The sequence below is a fragment of the Coregonus clupeaformis genome, chromosome 34 (assembly GCF_020615455.1).
Source record: "Coregonus clupeaformis isolate EN_2021a chromosome 34, ASM2061545v1, whole genome shotgun sequence".
NCBI classification, from domain to species: domain Eukaryota; kingdom Metazoa; phylum Chordata; class Actinopteri; order Salmoniformes; family Salmonidae; genus Coregonus; species Coregonus clupeaformis.
The window spans coordinates 4,964,271-4,989,341 of NC_059225.1; the positions used below are offsets into that span (position 1 = coordinate 4,964,271).

General features: G+C 41.2%; 1 protein-coding gene across 7 annotated transcripts in view; it reads left to right on the forward strand.

Moving 5' to 3' along the window:
- Positions 1-596: 596 nt before the first annotated feature.
- Positions 597-25,071, forward strand: part of LOC121549662 (lethal(3)malignant brain tumor-like protein 4) — a 109,973-nt gene continuing 85,498 nt past the window's right edge. The window contains exons 1-8 of one of the 7 annotated variants that reach the window (XM_041861458.2): positions 597-679; positions 15,915-16,017; positions 16,875-16,972; positions 21,112-21,166; positions 21,446-21,534; positions 22,993-23,097; positions 23,582-23,717; positions 24,270-24,361. In XM_041861458.2, coding sequence (XP_041717392.1) covers positions 16,892-16,972; positions 21,112-21,166; positions 21,446-21,534; positions 22,993-23,097; positions 23,582-23,717; positions 24,270-24,361 — 558 coding nt within the window. In that variant the 5' untranslated portion in view covers positions 597-679; positions 15,915-16,017; positions 16,875-16,891. Of the gene's footprint in view, positions 680-15,914; positions 16,018-16,874; positions 16,973-21,044; positions 21,167-21,445; positions 21,535-22,992; positions 23,098-23,581; positions 23,718-24,269; positions 24,362-25,071 lie in introns of those variants that run through there. The other 6 variants (XM_041861459.2, XM_041861460.2, XM_041861463.2 and 3 more) reach the window with 6 other exon arrangements.

Below are 25,071 nucleotides of genomic sequence, written 5' to 3' on the forward strand. Positions count from 1 at the left end.
TGAACCCATTCTATCTTATGAACCCATTCTATCTGCTTATGAACCCATTCTATCTTATGAACCCATTCTATCTGCTTATGAACCCATTATATCTTCTTATGAACCCATTCTATCTTATGAACCCATTCTATCTTCTTTCTTATGAACACATTCTATCTTTGTGTCCAGGAATAGATTCAATATTTCAAGCTTGAATTGAAAGAAAGAGGCAGCCAGATTTAAATTTGAGTAATAGGAATTCCGTGAAATTCCTCACCATTTACAGGGAATTATGTTTATTCTAACTGATGTAATGTGGGATGTAGACCACTCTGTCAAAAAATGTTAGGAATTTCAGGATTGCATGAAATTAAATCAAATTACATTAAAATTGACCCAATAAAAAACAGTTGTTATTGATTTATTGACAGTAGGCTAGTATTTTATTATTCTTGGCCAATTATATGTACAAGAAAGTATGGACTGTTATACAATCCTGTTTTCCTATTTTTTTTGTCTTGTAGCCTACCTTTTCCATATCGTCTGCCCCGCCACCATATTTCACACCTGTTCATTCGCCATCTAATATTTAGTTAGGACTCTTCCAGTAGAGGGCTGTTCGAGAGCATGCGCACAACCGCAGCTAGAGAACTCTATTCCTCCTGTCACAACATAGAGGGGCAAAACGACAGCCGTGTGGGTAAGGAATTCATAATTTCATACAACCGCTGTGTTACTGCACTTTGTTTTTAAAAGATGATCAAGCACACACTATGGAGGAGCTCCAATATGTAGGACGAAAACTATTCGAATGGCGTGTCTGGTTTTCCTATCGTTTTCAGATGTGTTGAGATGGCTATCCTCGCGCTAATCTCTCATGTTTTCTCCTATTAAGCAAACGAACATATAATATGCCCCTTCCGTCAACTACTGACCCACTAAATTAAGTAAAATCAACTATTTCTATGTATTCGTCAATTTATTGCTGAAACGTTTTCCAAACAAGTGACACCAGATAATGTAAACACAATGCGTAGCACGGCAGTCAAGCTAAGTGAAACTAATTTTCTGACTGTTCTCGGAAATGTTTGCTCTGCATGTTAGCATTTTTGGTAGCTACAGTGTGTCTTCGTGATGAGTTACAACTGTCCTTGTACGAGGAGACGTGTAAAAATTGTAAAGTTATTTAATGAAGCTTTGCTGCTTTTGTTTTTATTTCCTTGACTTCAGAACTGTCTAATCTTTCAAGTGGTTTTCTAGTTGGGTGGAGTTTCAGTTTCACCTTGGCACTTTATAGACTGTTTTTGGCCCTAATATTTAGATGACCTCGACATTTTTTTGAACAACGTCACCATTTTCTGTTAATTTGAACCGACCAGGTGTAGCCTATAAGGTTTCTGATGTTTTTGTTTATAAAACCTTAGGCCTAAATGTCAACTTGTTAAGTGTTTTCTAAATTACACTGTAACACAAACTATCCAGAAAATGTAAAATATAAAAGAATATCTGATTCTTAATTAGATTAAAGTTAAGTCTTCTTATTCTAAAAATCATGATCTTCATTCAAACCTACTAATAATTGTCAACACCTTATCCAATTCAATGATTAGATAAAGGTAGATGCGCTCTCATAATTTCACTTGAAGAAAACTTAAGAAAAATTGTGTAAATTGGGAATGAAATACACCTGTTGAGTTAAGAGCTTGTTTGTATGATTGTATGCAGTAAAATGTTACCACAGTCAAACATTCATGCTTCACTAAAGTAACACAATAAGAATAGATGGGCCTAAAACAAAATAGCAGTAGACACGCCCCTTTTTCACAAACCAGTGTATTGTTTCTTTGTCAAACACAGTTTTTACTTTTAGTTCTCTGGTCATTCAATTATTATTACTCAGTAAAACACTACTCGTTAGTCGTATTTCTAAGAAAACAGACCCTAATGTCTAATATATCATAGAGCCCTCAAACTCAACTGGGCTTCGAAGCCAGTTCCACTGCATTTTTTCATTGTCCCCCTCTAATCAGGGACTGATTTAGACCTGAAACCTCAGGTGGGTGCAATTTAATTATCAGGTAGAACAGAAAACCAGCAGGCTCTGGACCACGTAGGGTAGGAGTTGAATACCCCTGTCCTATATCATCACAGCAACAACATGGACTCTCTGGTATTATATATTCAATTATTTCTATTCAATACTTCATTTCCATTCACTTTGAAGGTGAGTGATTTTGTGTCATGACGTGTGATTGTCAGAAAGACAGATCAAAGGGTATATTGTTGAGGTGTTTATTTTGATGTCAGTGTCGAAGTTGTTCATATGCTTCCTGCTTTCCACGCTGCAATATAGCTGCCACACAACATTTCCTGTTGTAGCACACAGATAAAAAATAAAACATGAATTAAGTGTTTTGGCTTGAGAAGCCTCCTCAGTTTATGTGTATCAGTGGAAGAACCTATTCAACGATAACAAATTGGCTAAACTGTGACTTTTATTGCCTCGGTTGAGATAGTAAATTATATCTTAACTGACAACATGTGTGGAACCGTATTCTAATCTACATTGTGCCTTCAAGATCTCTAGTGTAGATAATGTTGCACTGGCTTTGTAAAGTCATTCCTTAGTTTTTACATTTTGCTTCTGCTGTCAAGTGAAGCCGGTATGTCATATTACATAATGAGGAGATTGATGGTGGTGACCTGATATCGTTGTCCCGAACTGTAAAGCGTCAGTTTATCTGTTGAAGTGGTATTTAACTTGGACTTGGATGTACATTTCTCGTGATATGAGCGACGGGAACACTTTTTCCTTTCTGACGGGTAAATGCTTCTTGCTGATGGATGAGGGGTTGTTTGGAGGCTGAGAGTACGTTTTATTTACTTTAATGGACACCTGATATCAGAAGTCTTCTATTCGTCTTTACAGTTGGCTTGCAGATTGGTTAAGAGATACAATGCTGTTACACTTCTCTCATTCTGGAGGTATAATGCATTACGATGCAGTAATAATGCGTTGTAAGACATGAGCATTTTGGTGAATTTAACTATCCCTTTAAGTATGACAGAGGTTCCTGTCATCTAGATCATCTTGTTAAATTAATTACTTCAGTATTGCAGTACTGGCTTGGCTTTCTCTCTTCGCAGAACATTTCAGTGACCTCATCTGTTTTAAGTTTGTAGTTCTAGTTTTATTGTGTTTGTTAAAAATGATGTTGAATGGATTTAACTCTTTGCGTATGTAATTTTTTTTCATGCCGCAAGTTGTCCATTGTTTTAGATTTCAATAGGAGGAAGCAAATCGCAGATCGGGGGCGCACACTCATTTCAGCATCATGAAAGTCCATGCCTCAATCGGAAAAAACCACTGTCACTTTGAATTCTGCATATAGCCTTCAATTATAAAACCAGTCATTACTAGTTATAGTTGAAGTCGGAGGTTTACATACACCTTAGCCAAATACATTTTCACAATTCCTGACATTTAATCCAAGTAAAAATGCCCTGTCTTAGGTCAGTTAGGATCACCACTTTATTTTAAGAATGTGAAATGTGGTCATTGTCCATTTGGAAGACCCATTTGCGACCAAGCTTTAACTTCCTGACTGATGTTGCTTCAATATATCCACATAATTTTCCTTCCTCATGATGCCATCTATTTTGTGAAGTGCACCAGTCCCTCCTGCAGCAAAGCACCCCCACAGCATGATGCTGCCACCCCTGTGCTTCACGGTTGGGATGGTGTTCTTCGGCTTGCAAGCTTCCCCCTTTTTCCTCCAAACATAACGATGGCCATTATGGCCAAACAGTTATAGTTTTGTTTCATCAGACCAGAGAACATTTCTCCAAAAAGTACGATCTTTGTCCCCATGTGCGGTTGCAAACCATAGTCTGGCTTTTTTATGGCGGTTTTGGAGCAGTAGCTTCTTCCTTGCTGAGCGGCCTTTCAGGTTATGTCGATATAGGACTTGTTTTACTGTGGATAAAGATACTTTTGTACCTGTTTCCTCCAGCATCTTCACAAGGTCCTTTGCTGTTGTTCTGGGATTGCTTTGCACTTTTTCGCACCAAAGTACGTTCATCTCTAGGAGACAGAAGGCGTCTCCTTCCTGAGCGGTATGACGGCTGCGTGGTCCCATGGTGTTTATACTTCGTACTATTGTTTGTACAGATGAACGTGGTACCTTCAGGCGTTTGGAAATTGCTCCCAAGGATGAACCAGACTTGTGGAGGTCTACAATTTGTTTTCTGAGGTCTTGGCTGATTTCTTTAGATTTTCCCATGATGTCAAGCAAAGAGGCACTGAGTTTGAAGTTAGGCCTTGAAATACATCCACAGGTACACCTCCAATTGACTCAAATGATGTCAATTAGCCTATCAGAAGCTTCCAAAGACATGACATTATTTTCTGGAATTTTCCAAGCTTTTCAAAGGCACAGTCAACTTAGTGTATGTAAACTTCTGACCCACTGGAATTATGATACAGTGAATTATAAGTGAAATAATCTGTCTGTAAACAATTGTTGGAAAAATGTATTGTGTCATGCACAAAGTAGATGTCATAACCGACTTTCCAAAACGATAGTTTGTTAATAAGACATTTGTGGAGTGGTTGAAACACTTAGGTTGGAGTCATTAAAACTTGTTTATGTAAACTTCCGACTTCAACTGTATGTGACTCAAGTTGATAGTTTCAGTCAAATCCCTGCACTAAATCTGTGACAATTCAGCACAGTGAAATGGGTAGCTAGATATAGTTGGAAATGTGATTTAAAAACTGAAATAGAAAAGGCATTACCCTGGTTTTGAATTAAGCGCTAAGGTATTATCTAAGAGAATTACTGACTTTCAGTTGTAATAGCCTTTATGGTTATTTATCAATATGCAAAACAATAACAGATGTTGTCAAGTTATATCAATTGATCAAGATCCAGTTTTCAATTTAGTCTCCCAGCAGACATGTTGTAGGAATCTTGAAAATCTAGCTCGTCTATTGCCTCAGGCCATGAAACCTTGATGATCGGAAATATCACAGAAATCTGGTGATTTAAAAAGACATGACGCATATTCATTTAATGTGTTCATTCATGGATACCATGCATTGTCAGATATCGGACCTATTCATTTTGACTTGCTGGTATCTCAGTCAGTGCCAAGGCTGGTCTGACATCAAATAAAGTTAGATGAGTTATTCTTCATACAGAACTAACCGATTTCAGCGTCATTCTTTTGAACATATTTATATTGTACTGAGAGAGCCAAATCTTGAGTGCGATTTTGCATCTATAATATTTATTCTCATCATGTATGCACTTTGACGTAGCCTATATGATAACATGGTGATATTTGTTGCGTTGTATGTCATGGGCAATTTAAACACTATTTCTTAATTTCTACTGTGCTTATTAGTGTGCTATAAGTTTAAATGTGTCTTTGCGGCATTGACAAAGCAGATTGCTTTGAAAAAATAGTCTCTAGTTTCAATAGAATGTTACTGTGTACCTGCTATGTTCTTCTCACCAGCCTCGGAGACCTCCTATTGATCAAGCATACGTTGACTTTGAATCAGGAGCCATTTTACTGGACTTGAGAGTTAAATTGAGAGTGCCACCAGCATGCAATCTGGAAGCATTGTTTAGATTGAGAACAAATTGTATTTGTCCCTTTGCAACAGAATAGAATACCCTGTAGTCATTCTTTGTTGGAAATCCAATTAGAGTTGGGCACGTTTTGTCACAACTTGTCGTTGTGCTAATCATCATTTGCCAGGCTTTTCCGATAGGCAATTCCCAATCCCAGCTTGCTGGGTTTCTTTAAGCTTGTTTATATGAAATGTGAACACCCAGGGCGTAATAAAAATCCTCCAGACTCACAATTGCCCTCTGTCCTCCAGCCTCTGTCCCTTTTTGTTGTGTTGAAGCAAATGAGACGTGGGTATTTGCTAAGTCCTGGAAAAATGTGTGAATTTGTGAAACCTCATGCTGTGTTGGGGGGAGTGAGGGCGGGTGGGGGAGTGTGTGGTCCCTAGTCCCTAAACATACGACATTGCTGCAACTAAAGCTCCAAAAAGCCTTAGCCAAAGTGCCCTCATGCGTTAGTGTTTGTCCACTGTGGTAGACAAAAACAACTTACTGATAATCCTCAAATGGAGATGAAGGATGGAGCAGTTAGAGACATAGGAAAAATGTGTTTTAATCCTATAAAAATGAGTCTTCCACTACTTTAGACATTTTGTTCCTTGCATTGCAAATGGATAGTTATTATGTTTTGAATGGGGAATAGATGTGAGTTAGAGGAATTTTCCCAGGAGTACATTTATGAAAAGGGGCTTGACGCCGCCCCACTGTGTCTAGTATGATGAGAGATGGTTAGTTATATGAATTCCCCTTCCCTCGCTTTGATGAATGACTTTGAACTTTCCCCCTTTTGTTCCCCAGACCGTATGTATTTACCAGGCTCTATTTGACACTTGACATCATCACGTAATAATACCTGTACATTTTAATTCAGCTTGGGTTCTAATGTGCCAGTGATGACACTTCTCATTCAGGTAGATAATAGAACCGAGCATAACTGTTCCATAACCGTTCTGTTAATCTCCACAAACTATCGGGTGTGGGTGTATTCTCAGATGGCACAGGAGATAATTGGGGATCCACCTGTAGCAGTAGTCGCAACCCAAATGAATTAAGGGAGCAATTGTAGATGTCTCAGAGACGTGTCATTCTGATGGCAGACTACGGAGAGGCCTCGGCCATCACAGTCAGATTAGGACAGATTACAATTGGTCTTTTCTTTTGTCCCACGGGCAATTGAACAGAGATTTGTTTTGCTCTTCATTGTCAGAGCACATAGAGAGAGACTGAGCCCAGCTGCTCTGACAAAGGGAGAGTTTAACTGTAGGGTGAAAAGCTTGTATTGGCTACAAACGCCAAGCCTTACTTCTGTTTTGGTAAAAAGCTGAGGGATGGGCCTGGAGAACTGTAACCACTCTAATTCATAGACGGCGGTATGGATGCAAGGACTGACCATCCATGATATAACAATTATTGTTTTAGTCATGTTTTGAGGCTATACGGTGTTTGTTTACAAACAGAGTAAAACAAGCTTATATTTGGCCTTCTGATGGTGTACGGCCGTTGAACTAAGCTCATGAGGCATTTACAAGTTACATTCTTCAAAAATAAATAAGTATATATCATTAATTTATAAGTAGAAAAATTGATGTAGCAATTTAAGGATTCTAGCTTTAACATAAAATGTTTTATAATGTTGTGAAGAGATCAGAAAATGTGGCGAAAGGTCCTACTCAATTCCCTCCTTTTGCCAAGAATGCACTGAAAGCAACGGCTAACCATGAACAAATGTCCCTGCTCTCTATCGCTCTCTTCTATGTTTCCCCCTGAACACGTTTGTGGAGTCTCCATTATAATGTGAATGGTGTTTTCTGTGCTGTGTTTATTGGATTCTCTTAGCGAGCTCTGTTATCGTGAACACAAATAGGCCTGCCTCTGTCTGTCAGATATTTCAATTTCTTGTCATTCAGAAGCAACATAAAGGAGCCGGGCTCATGATGGAGCGGTCTTGGACTTATGTTATTGTGGAGGCGTGAAAACGGCCACCACTTTCAGTTCTAGAAAAAAACCTGTTGGATTTTTCAATTTAACGCGTAATTAGTCCCTTTACTTTAAAAGCAGGTAGTGGGTATATAAATATAAGCACAATGTCCTGCAGCTGAGTACCTTGTCATCCTCTGTCTCTCTCTCCCATATTTCTCTCTCTTTTTTTCTCCCTCTTTCATTTTCTCTTTCTCTCCATCTCTCAATTCAATGGGGCTTTATTGGCATGGGAAATGTGTTTACATTGCCAAAGCAAGTGAAATAACCAATAAACAGAAATGAGAAGAAAAACACAAACAAAAAACTACTAGAAATGAACAGTAAACATTGCACCCTCAAAGGTTTCAAAATGGTAAAGACATTTCAAGTGTAATATTATCAGCAATGTACAGTGTTGTAACCATGTGCAAATAGTTGAAAAGGGAAAATAAATAGCCAGATAAATATAGTTTGTATTTACAATGGTGTTTTTGCTTCACTGGTTGCCCTTTTCTTGTGGCAACATGTCACATCTCGCTGCTGTGATGGCACACTGTGGTATTCCATCTTATAGATATGGGAGTATATCAAAATTGGATTTGTTTTCTAATTCTCTCTCTCTCTCTCACCTTTCTGGAGAATGATGCATGCTGGTATTTGCCCGTGGGCTGCCATTAACTTTATTAGATTTATGCATGTGTGTGTAACGGCTCTCATTTGTGACCAATGAACAATACCCTGGAGTAGAGGTGTTCACGGATCCACTTCTACCCGAATACCCGAGACTGGTCCGCATCCAGAATACTTAATGTCACAGGTCTGGGTCGGATCTGCCACGGGTCTCGGGTATGTGTTATTTTAACTGACTTGTCCGGAAGGGCCCGTACAGATCCGAATGCGACTGCTTGCAGTAAAGAGAGTGGAGGGTGCCTCGTGTAGCCTGTTGTTGGCCAATCATAAGTCATCAAAGCGGCAATAGACTACAGTCATAGAGCCTCCGTGTGTGGCAAAAGTTATGATATATCTAGTCAGTGGAAGATGGAATTAAAATGACTGAATTAAAGTTAAAGGAGAAGGATAGGCTACAACGATCAAGAGCCAACAGGTAGGCTGCTACTTAATGTTCTGAATTGAGTTTTTATTTGTAACGGGTCCAGCTTTTTCGTAACGGGTCCAGCTTTTTAGACCCGTGAAGACCTCTACCCCAGGAGTAGTACATCACTCCATATAAGCCAGGGGTTCCCAACCTAGGGGCCCACTACAGGGGGGCACCAACGTTTTCTGGGAGGTTGCGGGACTTGAGGGGTGTAATAATAATTTTTAAAATATAAATTCGCGATTGTGTAAACCGATATATAACGAAGCATAACTCTGCCATGCTTTAGGCTAGAAACAGCAGACACGACTCTGAATATGGCGCTATCTTTGATTTGTCTCTGTGACATTCAAAAGCTGAGCTACGACCTTCTAAAGTCTAGGCGTCTTTGCTTGGGAAGTAATATTATATGTGTGTCAATTGATCTATTCACTTTCTGTAAAAGAGAATATGTATAATGAAATTGACGGTTCATATAAATTATAATCATAAAACATTTGGTAGCGGAATAACATTTGTGGAAATAAGCTCTAAACTTTGTTTTCCTTATTTATTATTAAATAGCCTACCTAAAAGATGGCATGAGTTTTGTTAAACTAGGTATGTAAAATTGCAGAAAATGAGCTTAAAAACCAACATTTTCCTAGGTCCCTCCAAATTGAACAAATTCAAGATTTTGGTGGTGTATTTAATATAGGCTCAATAAACAACCATAAAAAGGGGGGAGGGGGGGCATGCCATTTTTCAAATGTGAAAAAGGGGGCTCTGGGGGAAAAAGGTTGATGTAAGCCATCAAGGTAAATGGAATCTTGTGCGTGCACGAAACATTTTGATGGGCCTAATAATAAAGACGTCATTTAAACTGTACACATTTATTTCCTTTTTAATGTGTCATGAACACAACCATTCATGATATTTTCATCTGATTTGTCAAACAAATGTTCGTCCACTCCAAAATAATACCAACTAACGTCTCATTCAGGGGAGCTGAGCCCCCCCGGCTCCCCCATAATTCGCACCATGGTAGCGGCCATTGTTTAGCTCCCCTCATTGCTGGGTCTCTTTCTTTGGGTCATGGTGGCAACACTCATCCTATTATCCCTATTGAATTGGAGGCCGCTGAAAACGTTATATTAATTCCTGTCAGGTACACAGTTCATGCTGTATTTGCTGTAGCTGGTCCCCTGGGGCTTGGGCGTAATTGTCTTTTTGGATAACTGCAGTGGAGATGGCTAGATATTTTAAAATTGTATTTGTTCACCTTTTAGTGTTGTGATGTGCTTGTTTGTTGTTTGCACGGTTGCACATTCTCAGCATCACACAATATCATCATACCCATAGCAACCACTTGAATGTAGTTATTTACTGTTGGTCAGAGGACATACTGGGGCATCAATGGGATGAATGCTAAAGATCATCAGTCTTTTACACATTTACCATTGGCATCAATGCAATATTTACATGAAGAGTTAGGCCTACTGTACTTTACATGCATGCATGCAGGTTAGGATTTAGCCCTTCGTCTTTACTCCCACAAACCTCTGCTCTCTTCTGTACGGCACACATCACATCACCTCCTGGTGGCTCTTTCACTGTCAAATGAAACAATTAGATCAATGGAGCTCAGCGAGGGAGAGGAGGGTAGGGTTAGGACAAGCAGCTCCACCCCATGCCCAGTAGGGATGAGCTGCGGTTATTCGAATATCCAAACAAATGTTTAATATTTGATTACTTGGAAGAGTATTCATTTTGAAGGACAAAAAAATATATACAGTTTCTGGGGGAAAAGCTTTGTCTAAAATGTAAATGGTGATCTATGTGCTACATAACCTACAAGGATAGACCATTACATTCTGATTTTGAATAAAACAAAGTTGTCTAAATGAGAAGGAGTAGGCTACAAGGATCAACCAACAGGCTGTTGTTTCCAGGCAGGTCACCCGTGATACAAGTCAGTATTCGACGTTCATCGACGTCGGAGTACGTCGGGAGATGACGTGTAAACTGGCCACTAGGGGCAACTTTGAGCGCTGTTACCTTCAAGTAGGCGTTGTGGACGGTGATGACGGATGGGCGTATGCATCTGGCTCTGATTACAAAGGTTTGATGTTCGAAACGAGCGATAGAAAGTTTATTTTTGATATTTTTGGTTTTAAGCCTATCCCGAACCTTAACCCTTACCATAACCATTCTGAGTTAATGCCTAACCTTAAGAATTCTGAGTTAATGCCTAACCTTAAGAATTCAAAGTAAATGCCTACATTTAACCTTGGAACGATACAGAGAAGTAACCAAACACTTCTAAATTTGACGTTTGGAACAACACAAACACACTCACACATTCCGGCTTCTACTCCTCTCTTGCCCCTCCCCCACATTTTTGCTGAAACAAGCAGAGTGCAGTGCACCGGCTGTCTCTCGAGTCGTGCCAGCAAGTCTCCATTGATGTTTCAAAATATACAGTGTATGTATGTACAGTTGAAGTTGGAAGTTTACATACACCTTAGCCAAATACATTTAAACTCAGTTTTTCACCATTCCTGACATTTAATCCTAGTAAAAATTCCCTCTCTTAGGTCAGTTAGGATCACCACTTTATTTCAAGAATGTGAAATGTCAGAATAATAGTAGAGTGATTTATTTCAGCTTTTATTTATTTCATCACATTCCCAGTGGGTCAGAAGTTTACACGCACTCAATTAGTATTTGGTAGCATTGCCTTTAAATTGTTTAACTTGGGTCAATGTTTCGGGTAGCCTTCCACAAGCTTCCCACAATAAGTTAGGTGAATTTTGGCCCATTCCTCCTGACAGAGCTGGTGTAACTGAGTCAGGTTTGTAGGCCTCCTTGCTCGCACATGCTTTTTCAGTTCTGCCCACACATTTTCTATAGGATTGAGGTCAGGGCTTTGTGATGGCCACTCCAATACCTTGACTTTGTTGTCCTTAAGCCATTTTGCCACAACTTTGGAAGTATGCTTGGGGTCATTGTCCATTTGGAAGACCCATTTGCGACCAAGCTTTAACTTCCTGACTGATGTCTTGAGATGTTGCTTCAATATATCCACATAATTGTCCTTCCTCATGATGCCATCTATTTTGTGAAGTGCACCAGTCCCTCCTGCAGCAAAGCACCCCCACAGCATGATGCTGCCACCCCCGTCCTTCACGGTTGGGATGGTGTTCTTCGGCTTGGAAGCCTTCCTCTTTTTCCTCCAAACATAATGATGGTCATTATGGCCAAATAGTTCTATTTTTGTTTCATCAGACCAGAGAACATTTCTCCAAAAAGTACTAGGATTAAATGTCAGGAATTGTTTAAATGTATTTGGCTAAGGTGTATGTAAACTTCTGACTTCAACTGTATTACTTATGTGTGTACGTGGACACCCCTTCAAATTAGTGGATTTGGCTATTTAAGCTACACCCATTGCTGACGGGTATATAAAAAAGAGTACACAACCATGCAATCCCCATAGACAAACATTGGCAGTAGAATGGCCTTAATGAAGAGCTCAGTGACTTTCAACGTGGCACCATTTATAGGATGCCACCTTTCCAACAAGACAGTTCATCACATTTCTGCCCTGCTCGTGCTGCCCCGGTCAACTGTAAGTGCTGTTATTGTGAAGTGGAAATGTCTAGGAGCAACAACGGCTCAGCCGAGAAGTGGTAGGTCACACAAGCTCACAGAACGGGACTGCAGAGTGCTGAAGCGCGTCTTTCCTTGGTTGCAACACTCACTACCATGTTCCAACTCTGCCTCTGGAAGCAACGTCAGCACAATAACTGTTTGTCGGGAGCTTCATGAAATTGGTTTCCATGGCCGAGCAGCCGCACACCAGCCTAAGATCACAATGCACAATGCCAAGCGTCGGCTGGAGTGGTGTAAACCTCGCCGCCATTGGACTCTGGCGCAGTTGAAATGCATTCTCTGGGGTGATGAATCATGCTTCGCCATCTTGAAGTCCGACGGACAAATGTGGGTTTGGTGGATGCCAGGAGAACGCTACCTGCCCCAATGCATAGTGCCCACTGTAAAGTTTAATGGAGGAGGAATAATGGTCTGGGGCTTTTTTTTCATGGTTCGGGCTAGGCCCCTTAATTCCAGTGAAGGGAAATCTTAACGCTACAGCATACTTTAATTTTAATTTTATTTCACCTTTATTTAGCCAGGTAAGCCAGTTGAGAACAGGTTCTCATTTACAACTGCGACCTGGCCAAGATAAAGCAAAGCAGTGCGATTAAAAACAACACAGAGTTACATATGGGGTAAAAAAACATAAAGTCAAAAAATACAACAGAAAATATATATACAGTGTGTGCAAATGTAGCAAGTTATGGAGGTAAGGCAATAAATAGGCTATAGTGCAAAATAATTACAATTAGTATTAACACTGGAATGCTAGATGTGCAAGAGATTATGTGCAAATAGAGATACTGGGGTGCAAAAGAGCAAAATAAATAACAATATAGGGATGAGGTAGTTGGGTGGGCTAATTTCAGATGGGCTGTGTACAGGTGCAGTGATCGGTAAGGTGCTCTGACAACTGATGCTTAAAGTTAGTGAGGGAGATAAGTCTCCAGCTTCAGAGATTTTTGCAATTCGTTCCAGTCATTGGCAGCAGAGAACTGGAAGGAATGGCGGCCAAAGGAGGTGTTGGCTTTGGGGATGACCAGTGAGATATACCTGCTGGAGCGCAGACTACGGGTGGGTGCTGCTATGGTGACCAATGAGCTAAGATAAGGTGGGGATTTGCCTAGCAGTGATTTATAGATGGCCTGGAGCCAGTGGGTTTGACGATGAACATGTAGTGAGGACCAGCCAACAAGAGCGTACAGGTCACAGTGGTGGGTAGTATATGGGGCTTTGGAGACACAACGGATGGTACTGTGATAGACTACATCCAATTTGCTTAGTAGAGTGTTATTTTGTAAATGACATCGCCGAAGTCAAGGATCGGTAGGATAGTCAGTTTTACGAGGGCATGTTTGGCAGCATGAGTGAAGGAGGCTTTGTTGCGAAATAGGAAGCCGATTCTAGATTTAACTTTGGATTGGAGATTCTTAATGTGAGTCTGGAAGGAGAGTTTACAGTCTAACCAGACACCTAGGTATTTGTAGTTGTCCACATACTCTAGGTCAGACCCGTCAGAGTAGTGATTCTAGTCGGGTGGGCGGGTGCCAGCAGCGTTCGATTGAAGAGCATGCATTTAGTTTTACTAGTGTTTAAGAGCAGTTGGAGGCTACTGAAGGAGTGTTGTATGGCATTGAAGCTCGTTTGGTGGTTTGTTAACACAGTGTCCAATGAAGGGCCAGATGTATACAAAATGGTGTCGTCTGCGTAGAGGTGGATCTGAGAGTCACCAGCAGCAAGAGCGACATCATTGATATACACGGAGAAAAGAGTCGGCCCAATAATTGAACCCTGTGGCACCCCCATAGAGACTGCCATAGGTCCAGACAACAGGCCCTCCGATTTTACACATTGAACTCTATCTGAGAAGTAGTTGGTGAACCAGGCGAGGCAGTCATTTGAGAAACCAAGGCTATTTAGTCTGCCAATAAGAATACGGTGGTTGACAGAGTCGAAAGCCTTGGCCAGGTCGATGAAGACGGCTGCACAGTACTGTCTATTATCGATCGCGGTTATAATATCGTTTAGGACCTTGAGCGTGGCTGAAGTGCACCCATGACCAGCTCGGAAACCGGATTGCATAGCGGAGAAGGTACGGTGGGATTCGAAATGGTCGGTGATCTGTTTTGTTAACTTGGCTTTCAAATACTTTCGAAAGGCAGGGCAGGATGGATATAGGTCTGTAACAGTTTGGATCTAGAGTGTCACCACCTTTGAAGAGGATGACCGCGGCAGCTTTCCAATCTCTAGGGATCTCAGACGTTACGAAAGAGAGGTTGAACAGGCTAGTAATAGGGGTTGCGACAATTTCGGCGGCTAGTTTTAGAAAGAAAGGGTCCAGATTGTCTAGCCCAGCTGATTTTTAGCGGTCCAGATTTTGCAGCTCTTTCAGAACATCAGCTGTCTGAATTTGTGTGAAGGAGAAGCGGGGGGGGCATGGGCAAGTTGCAGCGGAGGGTGCAGAGTTGGTGGCCGGGGTAGTGGTAGCCAGGTGGAAAGCATGGCCAGCCGTAGCAAAATGCTTGTTGAAATTCTCGTTTATCGTAGATTTATCGGTGGTGATAGTGTTTCCTAGCCTCAGTGCAGTGGGCAGCTGGGAGGAAGTGCTCTTATTCTCCATGGACTTTACAGTGTCCCAAAACTTTTTGGAGTTAGTGCTACAGGATGCAAATTTCTGTGACGATTCTGTGCTTCCAAAAGTTTGGGGAAGGCCCTTACCTGTTTCGACATGACAATGCCCCCATGCACAAAGCAAGGTCCATACAGAAATGGTTTGTCAGTGTGGAAGAACTTGACTGGGCTGCACAGAGCCCAGACCTCAACCCTATCAAACACCTTTGGGATGAATTGGAACGCCGACTGCGAGCCAGGCCTAATCGCCCAACATCAGTGCCTGACCTCACTAGTGCTCTTGTGGCTGAATGAAAGCAAGTCCCCGCAGCAATGTTCCAACATCTAGTGGAAAGCCTTCCCAGAAGAGTGGAAGCTGTTATAGCAGCGAAGGGGGGACCAACTCAATATTAATGATTTTGGAATGAGATGTTTGATTCGGTGTCCACATACTTTTGGTCATCTAGTGTATATTTAAAACTCATATTTCGACTATCCAGATATCTGAAAAAATATCATGATATTATTGTAATACTGAAATAATTTCAAATGCTCATCCCTAATGCCCCTAGCCTTGGTAGCCACCCTCTGCCAGTTAATCAGAGGGCCTGCAGGCTGCAGTCAGATCAACCCCACCTCCACTCACCATCAGGCCGCCTTGATCACTGGCTCCCCTCCCCCTCTGTGTCACACCTCCTGGAAACCTTCCACCAATTAATAGGCCCTCCTAATCTAATATGGAAGGTGATATTGACTGCCTGGGAATGCAGTAGCTTTTAGAGGGAGAACATGGGAGCCATTCAATCAAATCCTCATTGCAGTATTTAAGTATCGTCCCACAAACCTTTTTGTAAAATGAAATCTCTAGGTGGTTTTGGGGACACTGTCAAATTTCTAATTGTTGTGTAAACAAAGTTCAATGCTTTGCATTTATTGACTATGGCATATTTGCCTGTCATTTTGAACCAATTTTTATTTAATTTGTCTGTGACTAGGCCTCGAATATATCTGCTGAAGACATAGAATGTGATTGGAATGGAAACTGGGAGACTGAGTCCCTGATTGGCCGAAGGACTGGGCAGGTGCACATACCAAACGGTGAGTCACTTTGGAGGTTCACTGAATCACTAAAGAGTTCACTTAACAGTAGGGTAGCATTGGTCAATGGTCTAACTTATGATTTAAATCAGTTATGGGGTCTGTTGAGGTTAGGCTGTGGTTATTTTGCTCTGTAGTCCTGAGATTTCCTTTATGATATTTCAGCGCAGTTAATCTTAGTCAGAGTGCAACAAGGCCAGAAGGCAACCATTTTGTGTTAGAGCAGTAAGTATTACAGTAATATAGTGAATCCATTTTGTTTTCTGGGTAACTACAGTACAATCCATTAATCTGCATAGGAAGGCTCACAGTCGCTGCTTCTCAGTGCCTTCTGGGAAATCCCGGCCCCTCCAGCGGCCACCCCCTCCACCACAGACCCCATCTCACTTCATTTGACTTTCATGGGAAGCAGTCTATCTCTTACCTGGAACTCAATCCAAATTCCATCAGACATCAATTTACATAATGTACCGGGGAAAGAGATGCATTCAGGTCCTCTCTATATACAATACACATGGGTTACTGTACTTGGGGGGGGGGGGAGAAAGCATCCCGCCTTTGTCTCCTACCACAGGCAATGAGACTGTCCAGCTGCTTATGTACCAAGCGAACAATTGAAGTGCACATAAGACTTGGAATGTAATCTGCTTTGCTTGATATGGGGTAACTTCAGAGAGCTTTCATGTTTTTATAGAAGGAATGTGGGGGCCTTTCATTCACTCTGTTCAGAAGGAAAATTACATGTAGGAATAAATTGAGATGTCTTAATGCGATGCACAATTTAAATGGCAATTGATTTGTTTTTGCATTCTACTGGCCTACGTGTGTGTTTGTTGTTTTTTCCTGTCTGGTTGTAGAATCGATCCTGTCTCTAATGATGCAGGCAGAGGATAGGAAGAAAATAAAACTGAGTGTGAGTTCCAGCAAAGGCGTGGCGGAGGAATATTGTCTAAGAGTGAGTAGGCCTGGACCGACCGCACCCGAGCTCTTGAGCATATCCTAACCCCATACCGAAGCCTGATACAGTGGGGGAAAAAAGTATTTAGTCAGCCACCAATTGTGCAAGTTCTCCCACTTAAAAAGATGAGAGGCCTGTAATTTTCATCATAGGTACACGTCAACTATGACAGACAAATTGAGAAAAAAATATCCAGAAAATCACATTGTAGGATTTTTAATGAATTTATTTGCAAATTATGGTGGAAAATAAGTATTTGGTCACCTACAAACAAGCAAGATTTCTGGCTCTCACAGACCTGTAACTTCTTCTTTAAGAGGCTCCTCTGTCCTCCACTCGTTACCTGTATTAATGGCACCTGTTTGAACTTGTTATCAGTATAAAAGACACCTGTCCACAACCTCAAACAGTCACACTCCAAACTCCACTATGGCCAAGACCAAAGAGCTGTCAAAGGACACAAGAAACAAAATTGTAGACCTGCACCAGGCTGGGAAGACTGAATCTGCAATAGGTAAGCAGCTTGGTTTGAAGAAATCAACTGTGGGAGCAATTATTAGGAAATGGAAGACATACAAGACCACTGATAATCTCCCTCGATCTGGGCCTCCACGCAAGATCTCACCCCGTGGGGTCAAAATGATCACAAGAACGGTGAGCAAAAATCCCAGAACCACACGGGGGGACCTAGTGAATGACCTGCAGAGAGCTGGGACCAAAGTAACAAAGCCTACCATCAGTAACACACTACGCCGCCAGGGACTCAAATCCTGCAGTGCCAGACGTGTCCCTCTGCTTAAACCAGTACATGTCCAGGCCCGTCTGAAGTTTGCTAGAGTGCATTTGGATGATCCAGAAGAGGATTGGGAGAATGTCATATGGTCAGATGAAACCAAAATAGAACTTTTTGATAAAAACTCAACTCGTCGTGTTTGGAGGACAAAGAATGCTGAGTTGCATCCAAAGAACACCATACCTACTGTGAAGCATGGGGGTGGAAACATCATGCTTTGGGGCTGTTTTTCTGCAAAGGGACCAGGACGACTGATCCGTGTAAAGGAAAGAATGAATGGGGCCATGTATCATAACTCCTGAGTGGCGCAGGGGTCTAAGGCACTGCATCGCAGTGCTAGCTGTGCCACTAGAGATCCTGGTTCGAATCCAGGCTCTGTCGTAGCCGGCCGCGACCGGGAGACCCATAGGGCGGCGCACAATTGGCCCAGCGTCGTCCAGGGTAGGGGAGGGAATGGCCGGCAGGGATGTAGCTCAGTTGGTAGAGCATGGCATTTGCAACGCCAGGGTTGTGGGTTCGATTCCAGTATAAAAATATATATATATATATATATAAAAAAATGTATGCACTCACTAACTGTAAGTCGCTCTGGATAAGAGCGTCTGCTAAATGACTAAAATGTAAATGTAAAATGTATCGTGAGATTTTGAGTGAAAACTTTTGTTATTGACCAAAGACTTATTTTCCACCATAATTTGCAAATAAATTCATTAAAAATCCTACAATGGGATTTTCTGGAGAAAAAAAATTCTCATTTTGTCTGTCATAGTTGACGTGTACCTATGATGAAAATTACAGGCCTCTCTCAAGTGGGAGAACTTGCACAATTGGTGGCTGACTAAATACTTTTTTCCCCCACTGTATATTGACACATATTTACAATACATATATGAAATATATATGTACTAATATTTGAAATAAATATATCTAAATACATTTATTACTCATATGTCACAGATATTTCATAAATATATTTGATTTTGTCCGTTTCTAAATATGTTTTAATATTTTTGACATATCTAAATATATTTAATTGTCTTATCCATATGTGGTAGTATGCATTTTACAAACATGTGCTATTCATATATTTTATATGTATTTGTTGAAAATGTATTTCACAGTATGCATAATTATTTATAGTCAATATCTATATATGAATAATACATTTTTATATATGAGTAATACATAGTTCATAATATATGGTTATATGTTCCAGAAATGTAATTAAATGCATGTCAAATGCAATAGAAAAAAGGCACACAACACAAACAATTAAGACTAGAAAATGTATTGTTTCCCTTTGTGAGCTCCGAAAGTCACTGTAAGGTTGCATCTGAAAAACTAAATATAATGTACAAATTACCTCTGTGCACTTATCATCTGTATTTGAAAATAAGGTCTTTAAACACGTTAACAGTTACACTGAGGCTAATGCGACAGAGTCAGTGAAAAACAATCCACACAGGGTGAAGAATTCTTACCTTCGTCAGTCACACTGCATGTTATTGTGGCACGCTAAAGGAGCTAACGTTAGCTAGCTAACTAGCTGTGTTAGCTATCTTGGTGAAAACTCTTGCTTTGTAGGCAGTTAAAGAAAATATCTTCATCTGTCACCCACCAGGTAAAAAACATATTTTAAATCAATGTTATGATTATATAATCAAATAAAATGCCATTATCCATGAGGAAGATTTTTGCCAGCTGCTCTTCTCATCCTCAGCTGCTCTTCTCCTCATCTGAAGAAAATTCAAAATTGCAGCGGCTGCTCTGTCAGTTGGAGGCGGGATGGGGGGCGACCCGGGAGCATTTCAAATTGTGATTGACATCTCGGGAGAAATATGTTCTAAATTCATGTCTCTTTTTGAAATAAACATAGCTAATCTTATAAGTGGCAATAGCTGCATAATTTATTTTAACTTTTGCATGCAAACCCCACTCTTTGAACCTAATGCCAAGGTACAAGAGGTCAATATACTCAACATTACAATTCAGCATAATACAGTGCATTCGGAATGTATTCAGACCCCTTGACTTTTTCCACATTTTGTTACATTACAACATTCTAAAATGGATTCAATTGTTTTTTTCCCTCAATCTACACACAATACCCCATAATGACAAAGCAAAAACAGGTTTCTACATTTTTACGTAAGTATTCAGTGAAGAGGACACTCCGGGATGTTGACCATTTTTATTGGCCAGTCTGAGATATGGCTTTTTCTTTGCAACTCTGCCTAGAAGGTCAGCATCCCGGAGTCGCCTCTTCACTGTTGACGTTGAGACTGGTGTTTTGCGGGTACTATTTAATGAAGCTGGCAGTTGAGGACCTGTGAGGCGTCTGTCTCTCAAACTAGACATGTATTTGTCCTCCTGCTCAGTTGTGCACTGGGGCCTCCCACTCCTCTTTCTATTCTGGTTAGATCCAGTTTGCGCTGTTCTGTGAAGGGAGTAGTACACAGCGTTGTACGAGATCTTCAGTTTCTTCGCAATTTCTCGCATGGAATAGCCTTCATTTCTCAGAACAAGAATAGACTGATGAGTTTCAGAAGAAAGTTATTTGTTTCTGGCCATTTTGAGCCTGTAATCGAACCCACAATTGCTGATGCTCCAGATACTCAACTAGTCTCAAGAAGGCCAGTTTTATTGCTGCTTTAATCAGCACAACAGTTTTCAGCTGTGCTAACATAATTGCAAAATGGATTTCTAATGATCAATTAGCCTTTTAAAATGATAAACTTGGATTAGCAAACGCAACGTGCCATTGGAACACAGGACTGATGGTTGCTGATAATGGGCCTCTGTACGCCTATGTAGATATTCCATAAAAAATCTGTAGTTTCCAGCTACAATAGCCATTTACAATATTAACAATGTCTACACTGTATTTCTGATCAATTTGATGTTATTTTAATGGACAAAAAAATTGCTTTTCTTTCGAAAACAAGGACATTTCTAAGTGACCCCAAACTTTTGAACGGTAGTGTATATACTGTATAAATCACAGGACAATCATGTTTTTGACTGCACTGGGCCTTTAAGCAAAGTGTTTCTCAAGTTCTTAAATCTTAATTTTCCCAGTTTCTCACAGCAGGAAAATAATCCTGCAGCAACAGGACATTATTATGTAGATTATAATGAATGGACATTGTTGTATGGGTTGATTTAAAAAAAAAATGTGTTGGGGTAAATCAATTCTCACATTTTAAAGTGGAAATTACTAACTTTGAAGCCCTTTAAACCTTGAATACACAACAATTTGCATTTCCTGCTGTGCAGGAAAATTCTCGGCGACAACAGTGACCAAATTTAAGATCCTATACCTGTAGCAACTGTGTCATTTCAGGAGCGACCAAAAGAGGACGCAGCAAAAATGAAGAACAAAGTGACCAGCGCTCAAGGTAAACTCTGGAAATGCTACTAATCACAACAATCAGATCATAACTGAATACTAAAGTACTACTGGTTATTGATATGAATGCACAGAGTATGTTTTTAAAGTGATATCAAATGATAATGGCTGACGAATGCTATAGAGTACTGACCAAATATTTACACACAGGGATTCTCCATTGAGCAAGCTTTTTAGACTAGGACTAGGCTTAATGTGTGTCCGGGAATCTGGCTCGTGGTGTCATAAGAAGAGATGTAACTCAGATGATTATGGTGTGGTGTGGCAGCAGTGAGCGGTAAGAGGAAGGCCTGGTCGTGGGATCAGTACCTGGGAGAGGAGAAGGCCATAGCAGTTCCCCTCAGACTGTTCACTGAGGTAAGCATCACCTTCATCAACCAGTAGGTCTGTCTACTACTATAGCCTGACTTGAGAGTCCTATACATTACAATGAAAAATGTTGCTAAAGAAAATGAAAACAAATGTTCAGGTAGTCCCTCCATGTTTGTCTGTTTTCAGTCCGAGATGTAATTTACTGAACTAGAATACAGGCCAATAAAGCTATGATTTGCATTTAAAGGCCATAAGCCAACTGCGTGACGTTAAACATGGTCTGTTGATTTAAAAGGAAGGAAGGATGTTGGGGACTTTGAACTACAGTACATAGTTTACGGTACTATGCAAAGCTACACTATATATACAAAAGTATGTGGACACCCCTTCAAATTAGTGGATTTGGCTATTTCATCCACGCCCATTGCTGACAGGTGTATAAAATCGAGCACGCAGCCATGCAATCTCCATAGACAAACACTGGCAGTAGAATGACCTTACTGAAGACCTCAGTGACTTTCAACGTGGCATCGTCATAGGATGCCACCTTTCCAACAAGTCTCATCCTTAAAAGCCATCCCAGAAGAGTGGAGGCTGTTATAGCAGCAAAGGGGGGACAAACTGGAATGAGATGTTTGATGAGGAGGTGTCTACATACTTTTGGTCATGTAGTGTATCTTCTCCAAGTGATTTAATGTGAATTTATTTTATGTATTTTTTAGTACAAAGCAAATTGCAACCAATTGTCCTTGATGAAATAGGGAAAGTATCTCAGTAGCTGGAGTTGTAGATCACACAGACAGATTTCAAATGAGAGGAGGAGGAGCTAAAATCACAGATCCTCCCCTTTCCTACTGCTTTTCTGCAGGACTGATTTCTAATGGGCCGACGGGGGCCTGCAAAACAGATGACAACCCCACTGTGTGCGTGTGTGCGTGTGATGGACACCAGGATGTCCCCATTGTTTCTAATGACTGTCCATTTGAGGACGGTCACAGCACAACTATTAGACCCGCAGTGTAGATTAATCAAGGTTTTGAGACTTACCCCCCCCCCCCGGCGTATTAATTTTTCTATGAAGGGATTTGACAGGACATCTGTTCCGTTGGAGGCACAAACACCCATTTCCACGGCAACTGCGCTGCCGAGACACACTTGAGCGTGGCGGTCCAGCAGCCATGAAAATGCAAACACAATAATGTTATGTTTCCTAGTAAATGTATAGGTTTGGGTTTTCTACAGAGGATATCTTTTTTTTTAAATCAACATTTGGGTTTATTCTCCTGCTTTCCTGTTGGTCGCTTCGTTCTTTCCTTGTTCTCTGTTCTTCACACTCTGTCCTTCATTGTCTCCATCACACGCTCTCTCGCTCCCTTCCTCTCATGTACTTTTCTCTCTGTATGTCCTTTGCTGTCTCCCTCACGCTTTCTCACTCTTACGCTCTCCTTCCTCTCCCCAACTCTTGTCTCACTTTATCTTCGTCTCTCTCTCCCTCCATTCCAGGCCCAGTCATTCCCCCCCAGCAGAAGTGGCTTCAAGGCTGGGATGAGGCTGGAGGGGATCGACCCTCTCCACCCATCCATGTTCTGCGTCCTGTCTGTGGCAGAGGTGAGCTCCAGACCAGCCTCAACCCAGTATGATGGGCATGTCTCACACTTTAACTGGGTCTGTGATTGAAGTCCAGGCAGCGTTGTTGTGGGTGGAGGAAATTCTCATCCTTAACTGTTACTGACAACGGCCTTGGTAGTTTTGTGTTGTCAATTTGCTTTTGATGCCATCCCTTTTTGTGTTAAAATTGTCACGAGTCAAGACCTAAGCACTTTGAATGTGCGTATCACATCGACCACTTTCCAAATGTACAAGATTGACATTAGCTGTCGCTGTTGTATTTCCATCAGCAAAAATCGAATTGTATGGAAAGTCTCTTTTTATAATTCACAGTGGAACAGAAACCAACTGTTAAGCGCAAGGCCCTGCAAGTAGCCTACTGCAATAGTCATGGGATGACGGAGGGGAATGACGTAATGCCGTGATGTTTGGGATAGGTGACCGCATGCACATTCATACATAAACTGCATTTTGTTTTTCAAAGGTGATTGGCTACCGATTGCGTCTCCACATCGACGGCTACTCTGAATGCTATGACTTCTGGGTAAACGCCGACTCTGCCGACATCAGGCCAGCCGGATGGTGTGAGTCGACAGGACACAAACTCCACCCACCAAAAGGTGATCTACAGCAGATCAACATAATGTTACCCTTTTCTCTTTTCACTGTGACTCGTGACAATCGTGCTGACCCAAACCAAACTGCAGGCTTGGATATATTATTTTCACGTGGTCCTTGTCAACATGATTCAAGGCGAGCAACTATGGTGGATTCGTAGCCAGAACAGCTTGGTTCGTCTTAGCTCAGTTCGGCTCAGTAGTGTGAAAGGTCCCTTCAGCTGTTCACTTTTGTCTGTTTGATATAATGGTATTGCTTCTGTGTAAGAGCTTGTGCGTGTTTAATCCTAACGGAATAGGCTTCAGCACATTACAGGAGAATGGTCTTTAAACTATACATTGTTGATTTTTCTTACAAGGGCCTCATGTCATTTCCACACCATCAGCATGTATTGCTAATACACGGCAGTCTGTTGCGAATAATGTAATGTACCTGGCACAGCAATATTTTCCACAACCCCAATCGCATTTGTTTTCTCTCTCCTTTCTTTTCTTTCTCTCTCCTTTCTTTCTCCCCCCTTCCTATTTCTCTGCACTATATATATTTTTTTTCAGGCTACAACGAAGTCGAGTTTAACTGGGAGAAATACCAAGAGTCTTGCAATGCTCCAGCTGCACCACAGAATCTGTTTAAATCCCATAGCAGTGTAAGTGCTTGGTCGGGGTGCGGGAGTCAACAGAAGCTTAGTGCTACTTTCTTCTGTAAGGACGCCTGGGGCCAAAAGCTGACCTTCATTCACACAACAGAACAGAACAATGTGTCCCAGTGGCTGTTGTAAAGCTCCCTCCACACTGTGTCAGAGAAACACTGCTTTACTTCCTGTAGTTTTTTACAGTGACAAAAGCTCAAATACAGATTGACTGAGAGGTACTGTATGACTTTAATGAAGGGAATTGATTGACGTATAGGACGATATATTTTTGAGTTGCACCCCCAGACCAGCCTGAATTCGTTGGGGCATGAACTCTACGAGGTGTCGAAAGCGTTCCACACGGATGCTGGCCCGCGTTGACTCCAGTGCTTCCCCACAGTTGTCAAGTTGGCTGGATGTCCTTTGGGTGGTGGACCATTCTTGTTACACATGTGAAACTGTTGAGCGTGAAAAACCCAACAGCGTTGCAGTTCTTGACACCAACCGGTGCGCCTGGCACCTACTACCATGCCCCGTTCAAAGGCACTTCAATATTTTGTCTTGCCCATTCACCCTCTGAATGGCACACGTACACAATCCATGTCTCAATTGTCTCAAGGCTTAAAAATCATTCTTTAACCTGTCTCCTCCCCTTCATCTACACTGATTGAAGTGGATTTAACAAGTGACATCAATAAGGGATCGTAGCTTTCATCTGGATTCAT